Raw genomic sequence first — 17,810 nt, forward strand, 5'->3', positions numbered from 1 at the left:
GAGAGAGAGAGAGAGAGAGAGAGAGAAGGAATGGGAGGGAGGAGAGGGTGGGAGAAGAGGGTTGTGTTCTCTGGCCTGGCAGGCTCCATTAACACTAATTGATTGACTTGGAGAGGGAAATTGTGTATAGAGTGCAAGAGCAAGATAAAGAGAGAGAGAGATAGAGAGAGAGCGAGAGATAGAGAGAGAGAGAGAGAGAGAGAGAGAGAGAGAGAGAGGTGTGTGTGTGCGTGCGTTCGTGCGTGCGTGCGTGCGTGCGTGTGTGCGTGCGTGCATATATATATATATATATATATATATATATATATATATATATATATATATATATATATATATATTATTATATTATTATATTATTACAACTAAAATTGACAAAAGCTCCGAAGTTCGTCCGGGATTCGCAAGCACAGGATCCCTCCACATGCCTCCAAGACCTGTCACAGACTGTTGATCAGAGCTCTGGCTATTATTTAGGCATCTTACCCCACCTCGATCAGTGATCAGACTCTCGGCTTAATTGATTTTCTGATTTGCCTATCAGACCCTCAGCCTGATCTGGCAGGTTGCCATAGCAACCAGATACAGGACGTTTGACCTCTTTTGACCTCATGAAAGGCTTTCTATTTGACAGCAGGTGAGTCGTGAGGTTGGGAGGTTGGGACTAGAGGATAGGGCCACGAAGCGGCCCAAACCTCTAGTTTAATTATATTCAGACAGTTACAGAGAGAGACTATGCTATGAGAATCAAGGGGTTTGATGTGAAGATACAGCTGCATATCAGTGAAAGGAATTAGCCTATTGTTTTAGTCAAGGTTAATAGAGTGATACAAATACAAGGCCTAAAATTGAGCCTTGTGGTGGCATAACAAAGTTCACTTGGGCTGAGAATAAGACATTCAAACAAACAGGGAAATATGTAGCCTAGAGTAAGCCTGGGAATGAGGCTATAGCCTACACAAATAGCTAGCTACACAAACCAAAAAAGGAACAAAATGATACGTAATTAAAAGTCACATAGCTGTAATAGAGATTCCTAGCATCTTTCAGTTTTTAGTTTTAGTTTTTTTTAGTTTGCACAATAAAAACGGTACAAAGGTAACATTATTAAAAGACAGGGCTTATTATATGGTAGAAGCAAGTGGAGAGGCTTGATTCATCAAGCTGGCCCTCAATCTATGTTTAAAGTTACTGAGTCAAGATGAGGAGTTGGCAATAAGTATTCCAGATTAAAGACCCTCTGTCTTTAATGGAGAACTGTGGTAGGCTATGGCTGAAGGGAGGATGGAGATTGTCGGATTGTCTATTGTCTAGTATTATCATGAACTTGCGAGTTGGTCATAAACAATTCTTTGAAAGGTGTAGGAAGCATTTGAAAGGTAAAGCATTTATAGATGAAAGAACAGGACTGGACTGTGTTAATGTCATAGATAGACAATGCATTTACTTTTTTAATCAAAGGAGCAGATGGAGCCAAATGCATAGATGAGTTTCTTACAACTTTATTTTGAGTAATTTATGTAATTTAGATGGATATGTGCTTGCCCAGACAATATTGCAGTAAATGAGATATGGATAAATTAAACTGTAATAAAGGGTTAAGAGGCAAGCCTGATGAACCAAGCCCTAATTCTTCTGATGATACCTATAGTGATCTTGAAACTTTGTTGGTCACTGTATGTATGTGTTCTAATTAACCATTCAATGTATATATGAATCTTCTTTTAATAATAGATATAACTATAAGGAGGTTGGGCTAGCTGGAAAGCTTAAATGGGCATGCCACAATAAAACGCCTCTGTATTAATAGAATCACTGCCCTCTTGTGGTGTGGAAGGGCCGAGGTCACCATGGTAAAGCAACGATTTTCTTTTAGAAGGCGTTTAGAATGTTTTGCCTGTCTGTCTTATCCATACTAGACTGTAATATATAGGGTATTTTATCAATCAATCAATCAATCAATCAATCAATCAAGTACGTTTCTGCCCGGAACTGCTTATATAGTATTTTGTCAGGAAGACTCTGATTGGTATTCGGACACATTAAGTGGTTACACACTTCCTCTCTTTCAATTTGAGAAGCGGTGGGAAGGGTTATTTGTTTGCTGTAAGTTAGAAACGTTGAAAAGACAATATTGTACTGTTTATTTTATACGTTAGAAACGTGTAAAAGACAACATTGCTTTGTTTATTTTACAAGCATTTGTTGACGCTCTAATTTCTTTGGAATTTGTGTGTCGTCTCTGGACACTTGGTTGGACTCATTCCCTTTCCTGATTTGTATGCAGCCGGCGAGGTATGTTTATTTGAGTTGTGTTTTCTTTTTGTTTATTACATTAGTTTGTTGCACAATACATTGACGTTATTTTTCGACCATTTATATTTGTATTGTGCGCGTATGTTTAATTGTATTATTAACAGTTCTACGTTGGTTTGAGGCTGACAGAAGCATGCTATAAAGAGAGCTAGCCTTGGCTCAAGATGCGATCAAGATAGCCCTGATGCATGACATGTCATGTATGAACTTCAACCTGGTGTTTGCACTTTCTCCCTTTTTGGCCCGTACATATAATAAGCGTTCAGATTTCAAATATAAAGTGCTTACCACATGGCCACGGATGCTAGAATTATGTACGGGCCATCAGAAGTACCCGTATTGTTGAATAAAAAGCATTTTAATCCGATCGGTGGCCATTTTCTCCGTATTTTCTCCATATGCTTTCAACTACGCGACCCTATCGGTTGGGAGGTGTATTGCACCATGATACAATATAACTCTATGAGAAAATGGCCGCAGATTGGATTAAAATGCTTTTCATTGAACAATACGGAAGATGCGGGTACTTCTGAGGGCCCGAACATAACTGTACCATCCGTGGCCATGGGGGTAAGTACTTTATATTTAAAATCTGAACGTTTATGTAGATGTACGGACCAAAAAGGGAGAAAGTGCAAAGGCCTGGTTGAAGTTCATCCATGACGGTCGACCGTCGTGTGATCCATGGCTAGGATCGAGTTAGCCTTGAATCAAGACTACTGACATTTGCATACCTAGAGATACGAAAGTAAAAGCCAGACTAAATAAAATGCATCTATGATATATGGCAGTCTTGATCCAACGCTGTAAGATATTAAGTAAAACAAATATTAAGTAAAGGAAGAATAACTGGGTTGTGTTTTGCCTGGACGGAGTGATGGGTGATGTGGTACAAAGGCAAATGTAGACGAGGCTAATGCAGACCAGGCACACATTTAGAACCAAGACTAAATGCCTGCTTTAGTCCATTTTAGGTCTGCAACTATTGATTATTTACTATATAGTTGAGCTTTGAGAAGCACGTAAAAATATATCAACAAATCAATTAACAGCTTAGTTAGTATACTTAGTTGAACAACAATGCCATGCACAAATAGCAGATCTACAAGCTCACAACGCACTGTGAAGTGTTGTGAGCTTGTATATGCTATTTTTGACCATTACAATTTTCTTTAAAAAAAATTATGCACATTTGAACATCTCCATGTTCATTTGTCAAAGCAACCCAGAGAAAGGCTTGTCCTTGGGTTCAAGAAAGGCGCTATATAAATTCAAGCTATTATTATCAAGGTTTTTAGTCGCTCAGTTAAATGAACACCAAGGATTTACTGTATCTCAGATGTACTGTAACAGTAATGTTTGTTCTCTGCAGACACGACCCACTCCGCCATACCTCACCTCCTCCATGGCTGAGAACATCAAGGCTGTTGCCTGTGAGAGTGAATCACAAAAGGCTGCAGAGGAAAATAAACTGGACACTTACCATGTGAGTGAGTGTGTGTCTGTACGTGCCTTTGATGTTCAAACAGCTGTTGGTGGACTGCATTGTGTGCAAACTGCTGTGTTGACTGTCGACGCATCCAGTACAGAATACACACTGGATGTCTGTATGTTTGTCTGCTTTTCAAGGCAGCGCCTGTGCCTGTAGTTACGCATCTCAGTGTAACCACCTCCTTTGGCTACATTTTATGAGACAAATTAGGAGGGTTTGGGACTGTTTGGTTGGACTGGTTTGTGCTGACTGGAAGGGCAAGGGGCATATCGAGGGCGTTTGGGCAATTACTATGTGAGCAGCCATTTATTACATCCCCTCCTGCTTTAATATAGGCTGGTCTGGAAAAGGGAGACATGGCCGTTGCACTTCAGGAGGACGTCACCAGTGTACCGCTATCTTCACTGGAGATTGAGATGTTTGTGGATTCCAACCATCCAAACAAGGTCTTAGAGGGCCTAAACAGGCTGCGTCTCAACAGTGCCTTGTGTGATGTGATCCTATGCTGTGGGGGGCAGGAGTTCCCCTGCCATCGTTATGTACTGGCCTCCTTCAGCCCTTACTTTGAGGTAACTGCACACATTTATTGACCTGCTGTTAGTACATTCTATTTTGTCTTGGCTTTGACATGAACCAAACAAAAGGCCTTATCCATGAACACACCAGGCCAACCATTTCACCTTTTCAACCTGCACAGGCAATGTTTACAGCTGGCATGATGGAGTCTACACAGGAAAGGGTGACCATCAGTGGGGTGGAACCTCAGATGATTGGCATGTTGGTGAATTATGCCTACACTTCAAAGGTGTCCATCTCCACGGAAAATGTGCAGGTAATGTATTATCACCATAAACCTTATTCATTGTCTCCATGTTTGTCCTACATAACGTTGTTGCTTATTAAAGATATTTTGTTTATTTCGTCTCTAGGCCCTACTAGCAGCATCAAACATGTTGGAGGTCACGGCTGTTCGAGATGCCTGTTGTGGCTACATGGGGCGTCACATAGATCTAAATAACTGTGTAGAGATGTATTGCTTTGCCGAGGCGCACTCCTTTAAAAAGTTGGAGAAACGCAGCCTGGATTACATTCTGGAAGACTTCGGTGTCATCTACCAGCAGGTCAGTGATTGATTTAAGTTGTTAGTCTGTTGTTGGCTTTTTTTTCTCTTTACTTTGTTTTATTACTGTATTACTCAACCTGTCACCACCTGCATTGGTGTCATTGCTCAGTGATTGGATCTACAATATATTGTATATTTCACTAAGCAAACAATCTACCAGTGAGAACTTCAGAGGGGAAAAGGTTACTTTAGTTATTAAGTACAATATGGGAACATCTATCAGCTAATATAGTGTATGTTTTCCCCCTACCAATAGGACGAGTTCCTGTCTCTCTCTGTGGAAAGACTGACGGACATTCTTGCCAGTGACCATCTAAATGTGCCCAAGGAGGACATTGTGTTTGAGGCTGTCATGTTGTGGTTAAACCAGTGTCCTACCCGTCGGCAGAGCTTTGACAAGGTCAGTCAGTTCTTAGTCTCACCTTGCCAGATGATCAGAGGTCTTCTTCTACCGATACATCTGGGGAGTTCTAGAGCAAGACACTTAAACCCTAACTGCCCCCGTAGCGCTCACTGCTTCAGACACGTAGAGTGGGTTAAATGCAAATTGATGTCATATTTCACTGTATATGCAAATGTACAGTGACATACCGGAAATGAGTGCAGACCAAATTATAATGATTAAATATTATAAGCACGGTAGTTGCCAGAACAGCGCCTGCTGTCCAATTCATGCTTGGCATCTACTGTATACTCTAGTCTGTTATGGTACTTGCTGGTTCTATGCATGATGATTTATATAATGTTGTTCAACCAATTTCAGCTGGACTAGTAAATAATGAATGTTCTGCGGGTTCTTTAAGGTTCTAGAGCATATCCGGCCGCCTCTTATCAGTCCCTCCTACCTACCCACTGTGATTGAGTCTCTGAATGCGGTGAAAGGATGCCAGGGCTGCCAGAGGTTCATCTCTGAGGCCACGGACCGGGATCTTGTGCCCTACTATAACACGGCAGGCTCACGCAGACCCACAGGTACCCTGTCTCACACATGCATGTTGCAGCTGATAATGTGATGATGATGTGGGCGACGAGGAATCTGTGGATTGTTTTTCCAGTCCTGTTGGGTCCATCCACTAAAATGCGATTCTTGGGAAATAGTTCATGAAATGAGCAATAGGTGGCGCTACTCAGTCAAGTGAGACTCATATTATTGGACATATTCTACTTTTTGGCCTTCTTTTAGGCTACAAACATATTTTACATGGACTGCCTGGTAGGCTATTGGGCTGCAAGTCCTCTAGCTGTCCAGAGGCTGACTTTCAATCGGGCTGTAGGAGCCACGTCATGACGTGGCTTCTAATACTTATGAATAATAACGATAGGCCTAGCCTACATATAATGGCCTACTAGGCTAATTATATTACAACATTTTAAGCTATAAACTTTGCAAAATCGATAGCCATGCGAGTTCAATGCTTTCTAATTAAAAGTTCGGCAAGTTTTTTCATCCCCCATTTACGCTTTTTATTTTTTTGATAGAGCCCCAAAATCCACCCCCTTCAAGCGCCAAACAGTTTTAGCAAAATATGAAGATTTCTCTTTGGATTTTCAAGTGTTTCAAAGGATATTAATGTGTGTTTTCCCTGCTGAATCTAATTCAGGTAGTGCCCCCAACAAACACTCAACTCAATATATTATACATATTATTATAATATATTATGGCGTTGCTTGCCAAAAACAACAGATCTACAAGCAAACAAAGGATCATATCACAGCTCTTTTTTTTAGGTTGTAGATTTGTACTTTTTGGAAAGGGACACTTTGTGCGATTTAAATATAAATTGAAGGACCTCTTCACCCATTTTCCGACGTAGAATCTTTTTCCCCCTGGATTCCTTGGATCATGACGCAATTTCTAGGCCCTGTTTGTGCCAGATTACATTTTCTGTTCAAAACAAAACTTTTACTATTGCGGCTACTCCTACATATTTTGTCAAACCCTCAAAAAGCGGTACACATTATCTCGGGGGTCATATGATTAAGATGTATGAGTCAGCTTTTTCATATCCCATTCCAATTGGCTATGACTGCCTTTCAAAGTTTGTGGGCATTTGGAAACCCGAAGAGGAGCACACTTTAACTCTTAAATCTCCTCTGGCTCACCTGCTCCTTCTCCCTCACTTGTTGAAGTGATAGTGACGGTGGGAGCAGACACTCTTGACAAGGACATTCACAAGATGGAGAGCTTTGATCCTCTGACCAATCAATGGAAGACCATAGGACGTACACCCTTGAAAGTAAACGGGCATGCTGTGGTGATATCAGGTGAGGAGTAACATCAGTACTAGAGGTGCTGCGATCAAGGTTTTTGCGATCCGATTCCGATCAGGCCGCATCAAAACAGATCCGATTCCGATTAATTCCTATCTGATACGGCACATAATACTATAGTCTTTATACTGTCTATCTCATGTTGACAAGCATTGTGAGCTTGTAGATCTGCCATTTTCAAATGGACGAAATGTATATAGGGCTGAAGTGGTTACTGTATGTACTCGTTTACTTTACACCACTGCGAGAGAGAGGCTTGCGTCGCAAAAGCGAGTGTTGATATTAAGCCAAAATCTGTCACTTGCGTTTCAAATCGTATTGTTTGATCGGCTGGTGATATAACTTAACAGTCACAAGGTATTTATAAACATACTTTTGTGGATGACGGTGACGGAGAATTTTAATGAAGTCTTTCAGGACACACTGCGCATTTATGTGGTGTTGCTTGCACGGACAATGTGTCAGCCTGTACAACATGTGGTGCGCGGCCACGACTGCGGTCCACGCTCCGTGCTTTTTGTGTCTTTACTTTTTATTACTGATATGTTAAAACTAAATGTTAAAGGATTGTTCAAGTGATATTACTCAAACAGAGAACATAACCTCTCCAGAATCATAGTCAACAAAGTTTCACAGCGTGCTGGTTAGAAGTGCTGAATAGAACTGCTGAAGTGTAGTGCTGGACTGGAGTGCTTTGATCAGAGCGTCTGATTGGTCATTTTCACTGCGATCCGATCTCCTTTTTTTTTTAAGCTGATATCGGGCCGATATCCGATCTGTTAATCGGATCGCGGCATCTCTAATCAGAACCAATCAACCTTGGACCTGTGATGGATCCTACTATGTTTTGCCTCTGAAATGATCTGTAGCAGTGTATTGTAGAGTACAATTTACAATTGTAGGCATTTAGCAGATATTTTTATCCCGAGCAAATTACAAGTGAGAAATCAGAGTAAATATCATGAAACCTAGTTAACAAACGACAGGGTAATATAGTCACATAAGTATAGTCACATAATAAAAGTGCAAAGAAAAAAATCTAGCGCTTCAAAGAAAATAGGAAATCCAGGTACTGAATATGTCAAACCCTATCATCTGTCAAAAAAATGACATGCTATCTAAATAACCAAATATTACTACATGAATGTTACCTACTGTAGCCAGTGGTGACGTTGGTATTTAGTCCACCTGACAACACACTGGATCTATTTTGGTGAATGTCTTGGCTTAATAAGTAAACCGTCCCAATTTTTTTTTTTTTTTGTTCTTTATTTACCCAGGGTAGTAGCTAAGCACAAGTGCTCATTTTCAGCAACGCCCTGCACATAGAAACACACAGACAGACAGTCACATTAAAACCTGGGAGCTGACTAGTACAACCACAGTCTTATACTGTTGGCCACTACGCAGCTCCACTGAAGCAGTTGGGGTTCAGTGCCTTGCTCTAGGGCACTTCAGTGGTGTTGGGGAAGTGGTGAACATTCACTTCCCCACCCAGATTTTTTTTCCTGCCGGTCCGGGGCTTCGAACCGGCAACCTTCCGGCAACGAGGGCGCTCCTCTAACCTTTAGGCCACCACTGCCCAATAATCTAGTAAGATGAAGAAGATATAGTATGATGACATTTCAAGTCACATAAGCATAATTATTTCTTTGACAATCAATGCATAACTTGTTATTTTAATTGTGCTCTTCTTCCACCATAGGCTCCATTCTGTATTTGGCAGGAGGATATTGCAATTATGGTGACAGTGCGGAGATGTGGCGCTATGATGTTCCCCGTAACACATGGACGAAGATGGCTCCCATGAATAAGCCACGCTGCAGCTTCAGTAAGACTGGCACTCTATGGCATCCAATTTAACCATGGTGACCCTATTTTGGGCATATCTTTATATGAAATTCACATTAGTATTTTTAATTCTCAGAATTAAAATGCTTGTAGATCGTCTCTTTTTGAATAGCTCGGCTGAAGTATAAAATAGGACATTAGTAGTTAAAGGTAGCGTATAAGGGACAACTTCAGATATTTACATATTACCGAATATAATGGGCAACAATATTGTTGATCCGACTGATTTGTCGTCATTGTGTGGGGCTTTGTCAGAGTAACCGTTGTACCAGTCTCTGTGTTCCTTTATATGGAGATCCCTGATGTCATTAGTATATGCCCATACTCTGTATATTGGCATGTCCATATATGGACATATCAAGATCTCTGTATCTGTCTACCTGCGTCCCTTTTATGCACATATACGGAGATCCCTGATGTCATTAGTATATGCCCATACCTTATTTACATTTCCGTTCCACTTTATACAGACAAGCGATTAAAAACACTTGCATCAGGCTGGGTGTGCATTTGTGGGGGGGCAAGCCGCTCACTCTACCTCTGCCACGTGAGCCACCTCCACCTCCATGGTCTGAATGACCTTGGTCGTCTTGTCTCCGGCAGGCACCATGGCCTGCTGGCCCAGGACGTAGTTCACCACCTGCATGATGCTCTGGTCTGATAGCGTGGCCTGCACATATGTGGGCATATTCTTTGGATTGGCGGTACTGAACAACTGGATATCATCCATATAGGTCGGATCTGCGGTTCTGGACAACCACATATCCGAACAGCTGTGCGGCGGGCACCGCACTCCGGCCTAGAGTCCTCGGTGGCTCTGGACATATACGTATATGGGCATATCGGGTTTGTTTATGGTTATGTCTGAGTCATAGTGACATGCCTACAGACAGGGTTTGTTTGTCTGAGTCAGAGTGACATGGCCGTGGTCGGGTTTGTTTATGATTATGTCTGGTTATCCCACGGATTTAGCACTTATACACCCATATATAGGCATGACAATGGCCATGTCACTGACTGTCATATATCTAGATTATATTATAACTATGGGGGGCGGGAGGAGTAGGACGAAGGCTCTACCTCATCCAAGTGGGGCTCCTCACTGGTAGGTGAATCAGTAGGATACAACACAGAAATGTGTGTGTGTGTGGGGAGGAATCAATTGGCATAGTGACTAAATTGGGAAGAAAAAAGGGTAAACACCCCCCCCCCCCCCCCTTACATGTTTGGGGTGATGACGTTACGGGGCTCCTCCGTGTCATTGTTATGTCTCGACTGCACAGTATAGCAGTGTCACCTCCATGCGCAACCCTGTACGCAAGCTCGTGAGTCAAGCCTATTGTTCGAAACCGTTTTTGCTCGTTCGTTTATCTGGCCCCAGCTCTCGGTTCTGAGGGCTTGGAATAACCACAGAGTTGTTTCCTTTGTTACTCAAGGACCGGATGAATAGTGCATTATATCCACGGTCATCAAGTTCTAATGATCAGGTTTTCTGTTTTGTTTTTTCCTCCTGCACTACCCCACATGGACCATAGGCCTGGTGATGCTAGATGGCTATGTGCTTGCAATAGGTGGCAATAATGATTTGAGGGACTCAATGGATCGCTACAACCCCAAAACCAACACCTGGCAGCTCATGGAGTCTGTCGGTGTGGAAGAGTATTACGATCATGACGGTCCTGCTGTGGTCACACTAGATGGACTTCTCTATTGTATTGGTAAGGAACTGATTGTACACCTGCCGCAGGTTCAGCTACTGTAGCTGTGTTTCATATGAATTCATTAATTAATTTATGTTAAGCTTAATCAAGGTTTGATATGGGGGAATGGGGAGGGATTACATGCCTCTGCTTTTGCTTTCCCCACCGTCATTAATGTTTATGGTCGGTGGGGATATATTTTATTCCTGCTTCTGGTCAGACTGAATTAAATGCATTTCCTTTTGGTAATAATAATTTGCCCCCCACTCCTTTGGTGTATTGTTTGCCACTGTGTATTTGCACCTCTGTATTACCCATCCTAACTATAGGGCATCGCAGTTCCGCCCACTTCCTGGTGCCGGAAGTAAATACTCAATGCATTTTTCCCATTGACTTTTCCAAAAATATTTATATCAATTAATTTAAGCCTAGAATCAAGCCATCCAGAATCCTTCTGTGATTTGTTTTATTTTATATTTAATGATATGATATACTAATAAATACCCTTTGTTTTGCTGTTTTCAAAAAAGTTTTTTCACAGAATCAAACGTTTTATGGTCATGAATCATGATTCACCAGGATCCTGGATAGCTTGATTCTAGGCTTAAATTAATTGATATAAATATTTTTGGAAAAGTCAATGGGAAAAATGCATTGAGTATTTACTTCCGGCACCAGGAAGTGGGCGGGAACTGCGATGCCCTATTAGGAGCAGTGGGTGTGGGGCCAAGCCGCGAATCAGGAACCTGTTTTAAAGACGGTTCGATATTCAGTTTCATTAAACAATTTAACGGTTTCATAAAAATTACATTTACCAGGGTGTCCCTGTTGTGGGTAAATCTAAGATTTTCAATATAAAAAAGGGTGTTCCGTTTTTTTTTTTCGCAATGAGACTCATTGCGAGCTTGTAGATCTGCTATTTTCACTATTTGTTGTATGATGAAGTGTAGTTTAAATGGTTCAGAAAATAATGTTTTATTAACCCATTTAGGGCAGGAACCCCTATTTGTAACCATACCTTTCAAGACGGGAACCCCTTTGGGGTTCTTGTTGCTAGTGTGTACAGTATATAGCAACATACACTTTGTGTAATCTTTTAAAAATAAATATTTGTTTTTCAGAAAACTTAGGTCAGGATTTAGGAGTTTTTAGAATCGGCCTCAGGTCTAAATGGGTTAATCAAACCTTGAGTATAATGGTTAACTGAAAATGCCCAAAGACTTTGGTATTACTACATATTCATTGATACTGAATACTATTTTTCCGTGTGTGTATCCTCCTGGGCCCTAGGTGGCCTTCCAAAGTCTTGGACGAAAAACCCCGAACCGTCCAAGGTGGGCAAGTACAACCCTGAAACATCTCTATGGACAGAAGTCGCTCCTATGCAGACTGCGCGTTCTAGACCAGCTGCCTGTACTCTGAACGGAAAGATCTACGTTTCAGGTATCATACCTGTTATTTTACAATCCTATTATTAGATTGGACATGTTCATCACTTAAATGTTACTGCTTTTAAAGGTTGGGTTGATTTTAATTACTTTGTTCTGCTGAATAGCTTTACGTATAATAATCTATCATTTTAATCTATTTTTTGTATTAATAATAATAATCAAGTATTGGATGGAAATGAATAAGTAAATGTATTTAGTCACTTTCCACCACTGCTTAGTTCCATAACGGACTCACGTCAATGTAGTTTGTGCACATAATAAAGCCTACTAACAGACACTCCTGTCAATCCTTTTTTATCTTCAGGTGGTCAGCATGATCTAAAGGATGAGTGCAGGACTAGGGTCACGGTTAACTCGATGGAGTGCTACAACCCCAAGACCAGCCAGTGGACCATGTGTGCCCCCATGCAAATGAAACGCTACCATCATAGCATGGTTGCGGTGAATGGAAGGATCTACGTACTAGGAGGGATGGACAGCAGACAAGTGTAAGACACTGCTGTTCCATGGATGCCTGGGAAACTGTGCCTTGTCCATACCAGACATTTCTCTCATGGCTATTGTTCTCTCTCCCTGTAGGTTTCCCGTGGAGATCGAGCGGTACTGTGAAGAAACGGACACATGGGAAACTGTGGGGAAGATGCACACTGGTTGTTATAATCTCAGATGTGTCTCTCTCAGGCTGAGGAAGGATCATGCACCCACGGTTATTGAAGATTATGAAAACAGTGAAGACAGTGATAACAATCAGGATGATGATGATTATTATGATTATGATGTAAGCTACGAAGATGACTATTATGATGATGGTGGTGATCATGATGATGACGAGGAAATGATGTTCTTCGATTAATGAGCTTTGCCTTAATTCCCTGGTTCATGTAATTTCAGAAGAGCGAATAATGGGTGAGGATGCTTCCCTGGATTTGTTGCCCATTGTCATCCATTATAAAGTTGTGAAAAAGTATGAAACGTGATCTACTAGCAGGTAGTTTATTTAATTCCAACAATCGCATCTTTTTCTCTAAATTACACATACAAGTATAAAATAAATATTAGTTTTGATTCTAAATCAGATGGGCTTTATCGTTTGCAATTGACCTATTCAAACCAGGAGAGAGAAATGATGGAATTATTCTTAATATAACATTTAATAACGTTCATACATTATCTTGCATCTGTTTAACTCTCTATTGAAAGTCACAAATTCTTCTAATCCAGATATAAATTGTACACAGAATTGATGATTTTTCAATGTCTGATAAGTCTCCAGCGACTAAATACTAGAAAACATGTATATAATTCCAACTCTCTGTACAAAATAACCCTGTAGATACTAAAATAAAATTGTGAAAACACAAACTGATTGAACTTATTTTATGCTGGTGGAGAGCGCTGTCAAACAAGTTCGGCCAAAATCTATAGGTGTGCAATTGGGTTTAGATCTGATGACTGAAGGCCTGCCATATAATTGCCATTTTCATACTCTAATACTCATACTCTAATTTTGTGACCACTTGTGCCCTGTGGATGGGGTCATTGACATCCTGGAAGAGACACAATATGGTGAAAGATTACTCATCTGATCATATCACTTTTCCCTCATACTGACAGACTGATCAGGTCCTGCATTGACAATGTCAGTCACTTGCAGAAGATTTGCTCTTTTTCCGCTTAAATATCGCTCTATTGCACTAGCGCTATGGCCATCGAATGAGAGTTTTGGACCACAATTTCTAGTTACTGATTTTCCTCTAGCTCAAATTGCAGATGTCACTTCAGTCACTGTTCATATGGAAACACTAGATCCGCACCAACTTGGCACAAACACTATTCAGGGGTCTGCCATCAGAATAGGGCATAGCAGTGGCGGCTAGTTTGTGGTGCCACAGATAGAAAACCCATACATCTTTCCCATACAGATTTAAGAAAATATTTATATAAATTATTTTCTAAGCCTGAAACCAAGCCATCCAGGCTCCTGGTGAATCATGACCGTAAAACATTTGATTCTGTGTCAAATGTTTAATTATATTATAGACTATATTTCATAAATAGTTTTTTTTACTTTTAATTTAGCCAGGATTAGCGATGAATCGGTTTCATGAAAGCTGAATTCTCTTGCCAGATTAGTTTAGCCAGAGCACCCTGGATAAGTTTATCCATGACAAGATTTCACGAAAGAAAATTTACGCAACCCTACATTAGTTACCATGCAAATTTAGCTGTGAAGTAACAGGCTAACAGCCAAGTTTACTTAATCCAGTGCCTTGTTCTTCAAGTTTTTCCACAGTTAATTCAACACATGTGTTTGTATATGGACTCATTTTAAGGACCCTGCATTCAAATAAATACAATAAGATTTAATCAATTTAATTATATTACTGAAATAGAGTGTGACCATGAATCATAATTGTTTCACAATGACTCATGTGATATGTCATTGTCACAAGGAGACTCACAGCACTACAACAAATCGGGAAGTGAGTAAAATCCTCAACATATTCTTTACGACCGTGGCCTCAGAACTGGTTGAAAAACTACTCCCTCACTCTGGGTGCCATGGTAAAGAGTATGTTGACTCATTTTACGAAAAACAAGGTGTACGCAAAGATGATTTTAAACTCTCCCCTGTGTCAACAGATGAGGTGTTTAAAAAATGGAGTACACTTCAACAACACAGAGCCACAGGACTCGACAATATCCCCGCCAAATTTTTAAAAGACTCAGCCGCCTCCATTGCTCCAATCATTACTCACATAATAAACCTCTCCATCATACAGGGACGGGTCCCTAATGACTTCAAAAAAGCAAGGATGACCCCTCTACAAAAAAGGAAACCGATTAGACCCTGGCAATTACCGCCCTATTTCTATTCTTAGCTCCATCTCGAAAGTCATAGAAAAAATAGTCTATGGACAGTCGATAAGTACCTTGCAGAGAAAAATCTAATTTACAAATTCCAATCTGGTTTCAGAACAAACCACTCCACTGACACATGCCTTCTCTATTTGAACGACTCTATCAAACTATTATGATCGACAAGCTCAAAGCAATAGGTTTTGATGATACGTCGGTGAGCTGGATGAGATCCTACCTGGAAGGGAGGGAGCAAGTGGTGGAAGTAAACTGCACCCAGTGACTTGTGGTGTTCCGCAAGGAAGTATACTAGGACATTTACTGTTCCTGATATGTGTGAATTACATGTCTTCAGCTTGCGACTGCAAACTGTTCCTGTTCGCAGATGACACAGCTCTCGGACAGGAACAGGCTGCAGGTTGAGAAAACTCTCAGCTCTGAACTCAACAAGCTCTGCACCTGGCTCTCCGACAACAAACTATCATTACACCTGGGTAAAACTGAATCCATCCTCTTTGGGTCCAGTCCTAACCTTAGCAAGGCTGAGAGCTTCACGATCAAAGTGGGTGATGATGTTATCACAAGAAAGGAGGAAATTACCTACCTGGGTTCCATCTTGGAGGCAAACCTCTCCGGTAACAAAAACCCCGAAAAGGCGATCAAAAAGGTTAACCAAAGAACACGCTATTTCTATAGGATTGATCGTCTTGTCAGTAAGAATACTCTGAAGATTCTTGCAGGGGCCCTCATACAAGGTTATTATGATTATGCATGCACTTCATGGTATCACAACACCTCCAAGGCCTTAAAAACAAGGCTCCAAACATCCCAAAACAAACTAGTAAGGCTACTTCTTGGCCTCAATCACAAAACCTATCCAATCCTAGCAAAATGAGCAGGGGTTGTGGACAGAGTACAGCAACTTGCTGTACTGTCAGGGCACTCAATCACAAAACCCATCCAATCCTAGCAAAATGTGCAGGGTTGAGGACAGAGTACAGCAACTTGCTATGGGCCTGGTCTTCAAGATACACCACAACATTGGGATCCCCCTGTATTTGTCAAAATACTTCCAAAATGTTAATGAAGTCCATGATCATAACACCAGAGGCAGCTCCACAAATCATGTTCAACCCAGATTTGGCTCAACAAAGGGAATGAACTCGTTCTCATGCTATTCATCAAAAATGTGGAATGCCCTACCAAAAGGAGTAAAGGAGTGTAAAACCCTACTCACTTTCAAAACTGCCCCAAAGATACACCTTCAGGAGGCTGCAATTCTAAAATGACCCCTGTCCAAGTCTTAACCTACCCCCCTACCCCCCCCCCCCCTTTCTCTTTCTTCTCTTGTACATATTTTTCACTCTTCATACCAGTAACCTGTAAACTGATTGTATGACATTCTGTATAGTAGTGTGTATATCTGTCTGTCTCTTATATGTCATCCTGATTTGTGTGCATGGGGATCTCATCTTAAAAAGCTCAGTGCTTAATGAGTCTTCCAGTTTAGTAGACCTTGTATTGTGAATTTGTACTTCCATGTACTGTTATTCTCATGTCTTACTAAATAAAGTACATCAATCAGTCATGTAGGCCTACACAACTAGACAGTGGTGTAAAGTAACTAAGTACATTTACTCTTATCTACTTAAGTACAACTTTGACATGTGTGTAGAGCTTGTAGATCAAAAGATTTTTTTAGACATTTTACATATTTGAAACCTTGTGAAATGGGACATTTTGCATAGTGAGTACTTTAGTGGTACTTTAAGTACATTTCGCTACCAATACTTTTGTACTTTTACTCAAGACTATTTTGAATTCCAGACTTTTACTTGTAACAGAGTAGTTTCACATTGCAGTATTGATGCTTTTACTTAAGTAAAACAAATAGTACTTTTTCCACCACTGCCGGTAAGGGTCCATTTGGTTACAATTTGTACACTCTCAGAGTTAGACCGGTAAGGGTCCATTTGGTTACATTTGGGGGGTAATTAGAAGTGTGGGTGGGGCTGACAAAGCTACATCCAAAAGGGCCCATACATTTTTCCTATATGTGACCATGAATAACTGAACTCTTTTTTTCTGTCTTTTCAGGATATAAAGTCAAAGAAGAAAAGTCACGTGAAGAAGACATAAGGTAGGAAGGAACTCTATTCAGTTAAGAATTGCTTCTCTGCAGTGAAGATTGGCGTTCAAGGTAGGAACCATGTTTTTTTTTCTAGGGGTTTTGCGTTTGCGAAAAAAAGAAAAAAAATCCAACACAAAATGAAGGCACAGGCATGGAGCTCCTGGTTTACTGGGATGGGATTCAATTCCCCACTGTGCCCTGCTCATTGTGTTGGCATTTATATTTGAACTCTCACGCAAAACGCCTGCGGGCCGCCACTTTGACACCGCTGGTATAGGACATGGACCCCCCCTGGAGGTGCATGGAGGGAGGCCTGCAGAGAGGCTATTGAGCCAAGATGTAGCAGGAATACAGCAATACACAAGGATGCTATGATCAGATCATGGCCTCTGATCCTTCAATGTATGTTTTTTCTGACATACAGCAAGTCAGACTGCGGGTGGGAAGTTGGTCGGCGCAGCTGTTGTCAAGAACTCCACCCAAACTTTTTCCAAATCTGCCTGTTACAATTCTTTTTAAGTAATCTCTCTCACTCGCACGCACGCACGCACGCACGCACACACACACACACACACACACACACACACACACACACACACACACACACACACACACACAC

At 41.0% G+C, this 17,810-nt stretch overlaps 1 protein-coding gene across 1 annotated transcript; it reads left to right on the plus strand.

Annotated features, from left to right (window-relative positions):
• The first annotated feature begins 2,071 nt into the window (after positions 1-2,071).
• On the plus strand, positions 2,072-13,593 carry LOC311059038 (kelch-like protein 23). Its single transcript, XM_084076614.1, has 13 exons — positions 2,072-2,292; positions 3,686-3,799; positions 4,141-4,374; positions 4,503-4,637; positions 4,735-4,926; positions 5,185-5,328; positions 5,732-5,900; positions 7,059-7,193; positions 8,905-9,030; positions 10,586-10,768; positions 12,041-12,193; positions 12,506-12,689; positions 12,781-13,593. Exons 2-13 carry the CDS (start codon positions 3,719-3,721, stop codon positions 13,052-13,054), a joined length of 2,010 nt encoding a protein of 669 aa, XP_083932740.1. The 5' UTR covers positions 2,072-2,292; positions 3,686-3,718; the 3' UTR covers positions 13,055-13,593.
• Positions 13,594-17,810: the final 4,217 nt, after the last annotated feature.

The sequence above is a fragment of the Gymnoscopelus microlampas genome (genome assembly GCF_963454915.1).
Source record: "Gymnoscopelus microlampas genome assembly, chromosome: 13".
In the NCBI taxonomy this organism is placed as follows: domain Eukaryota; kingdom Metazoa; phylum Chordata; class Actinopteri; order Myctophiformes; family Myctophidae; genus Gymnoscopelus; species Gymnoscopelus microlampas.

What these genes read in the sequence shown, in the direction of transcription:
- LOC311059038 (XM_084076614.1), top strand. Translation starts at nt 3,719, where the DNA reads ATGGCTGAGAACATCAAGGCTGTTGCCTGTGAGAGTGAATCACAAAAG. An exon ending in CCTTCAGCCCTTACTTTGAG is followed by an intron (nt 4,375 to 4,502) that starts GTAACTGCACAC and finishes CAACCTGCACAG; the next exon opens with GCAATGTTTACAGCTGGCAT. An exon ending in GTCGGCAGAGCTTTGACAAG is followed by an intron (nt 5,329 to 5,731) that starts GTCAGTCAGTTC and finishes GGGTTCTTTAAG; the next exon opens with GTTCTAGAGCATATCCGGCC.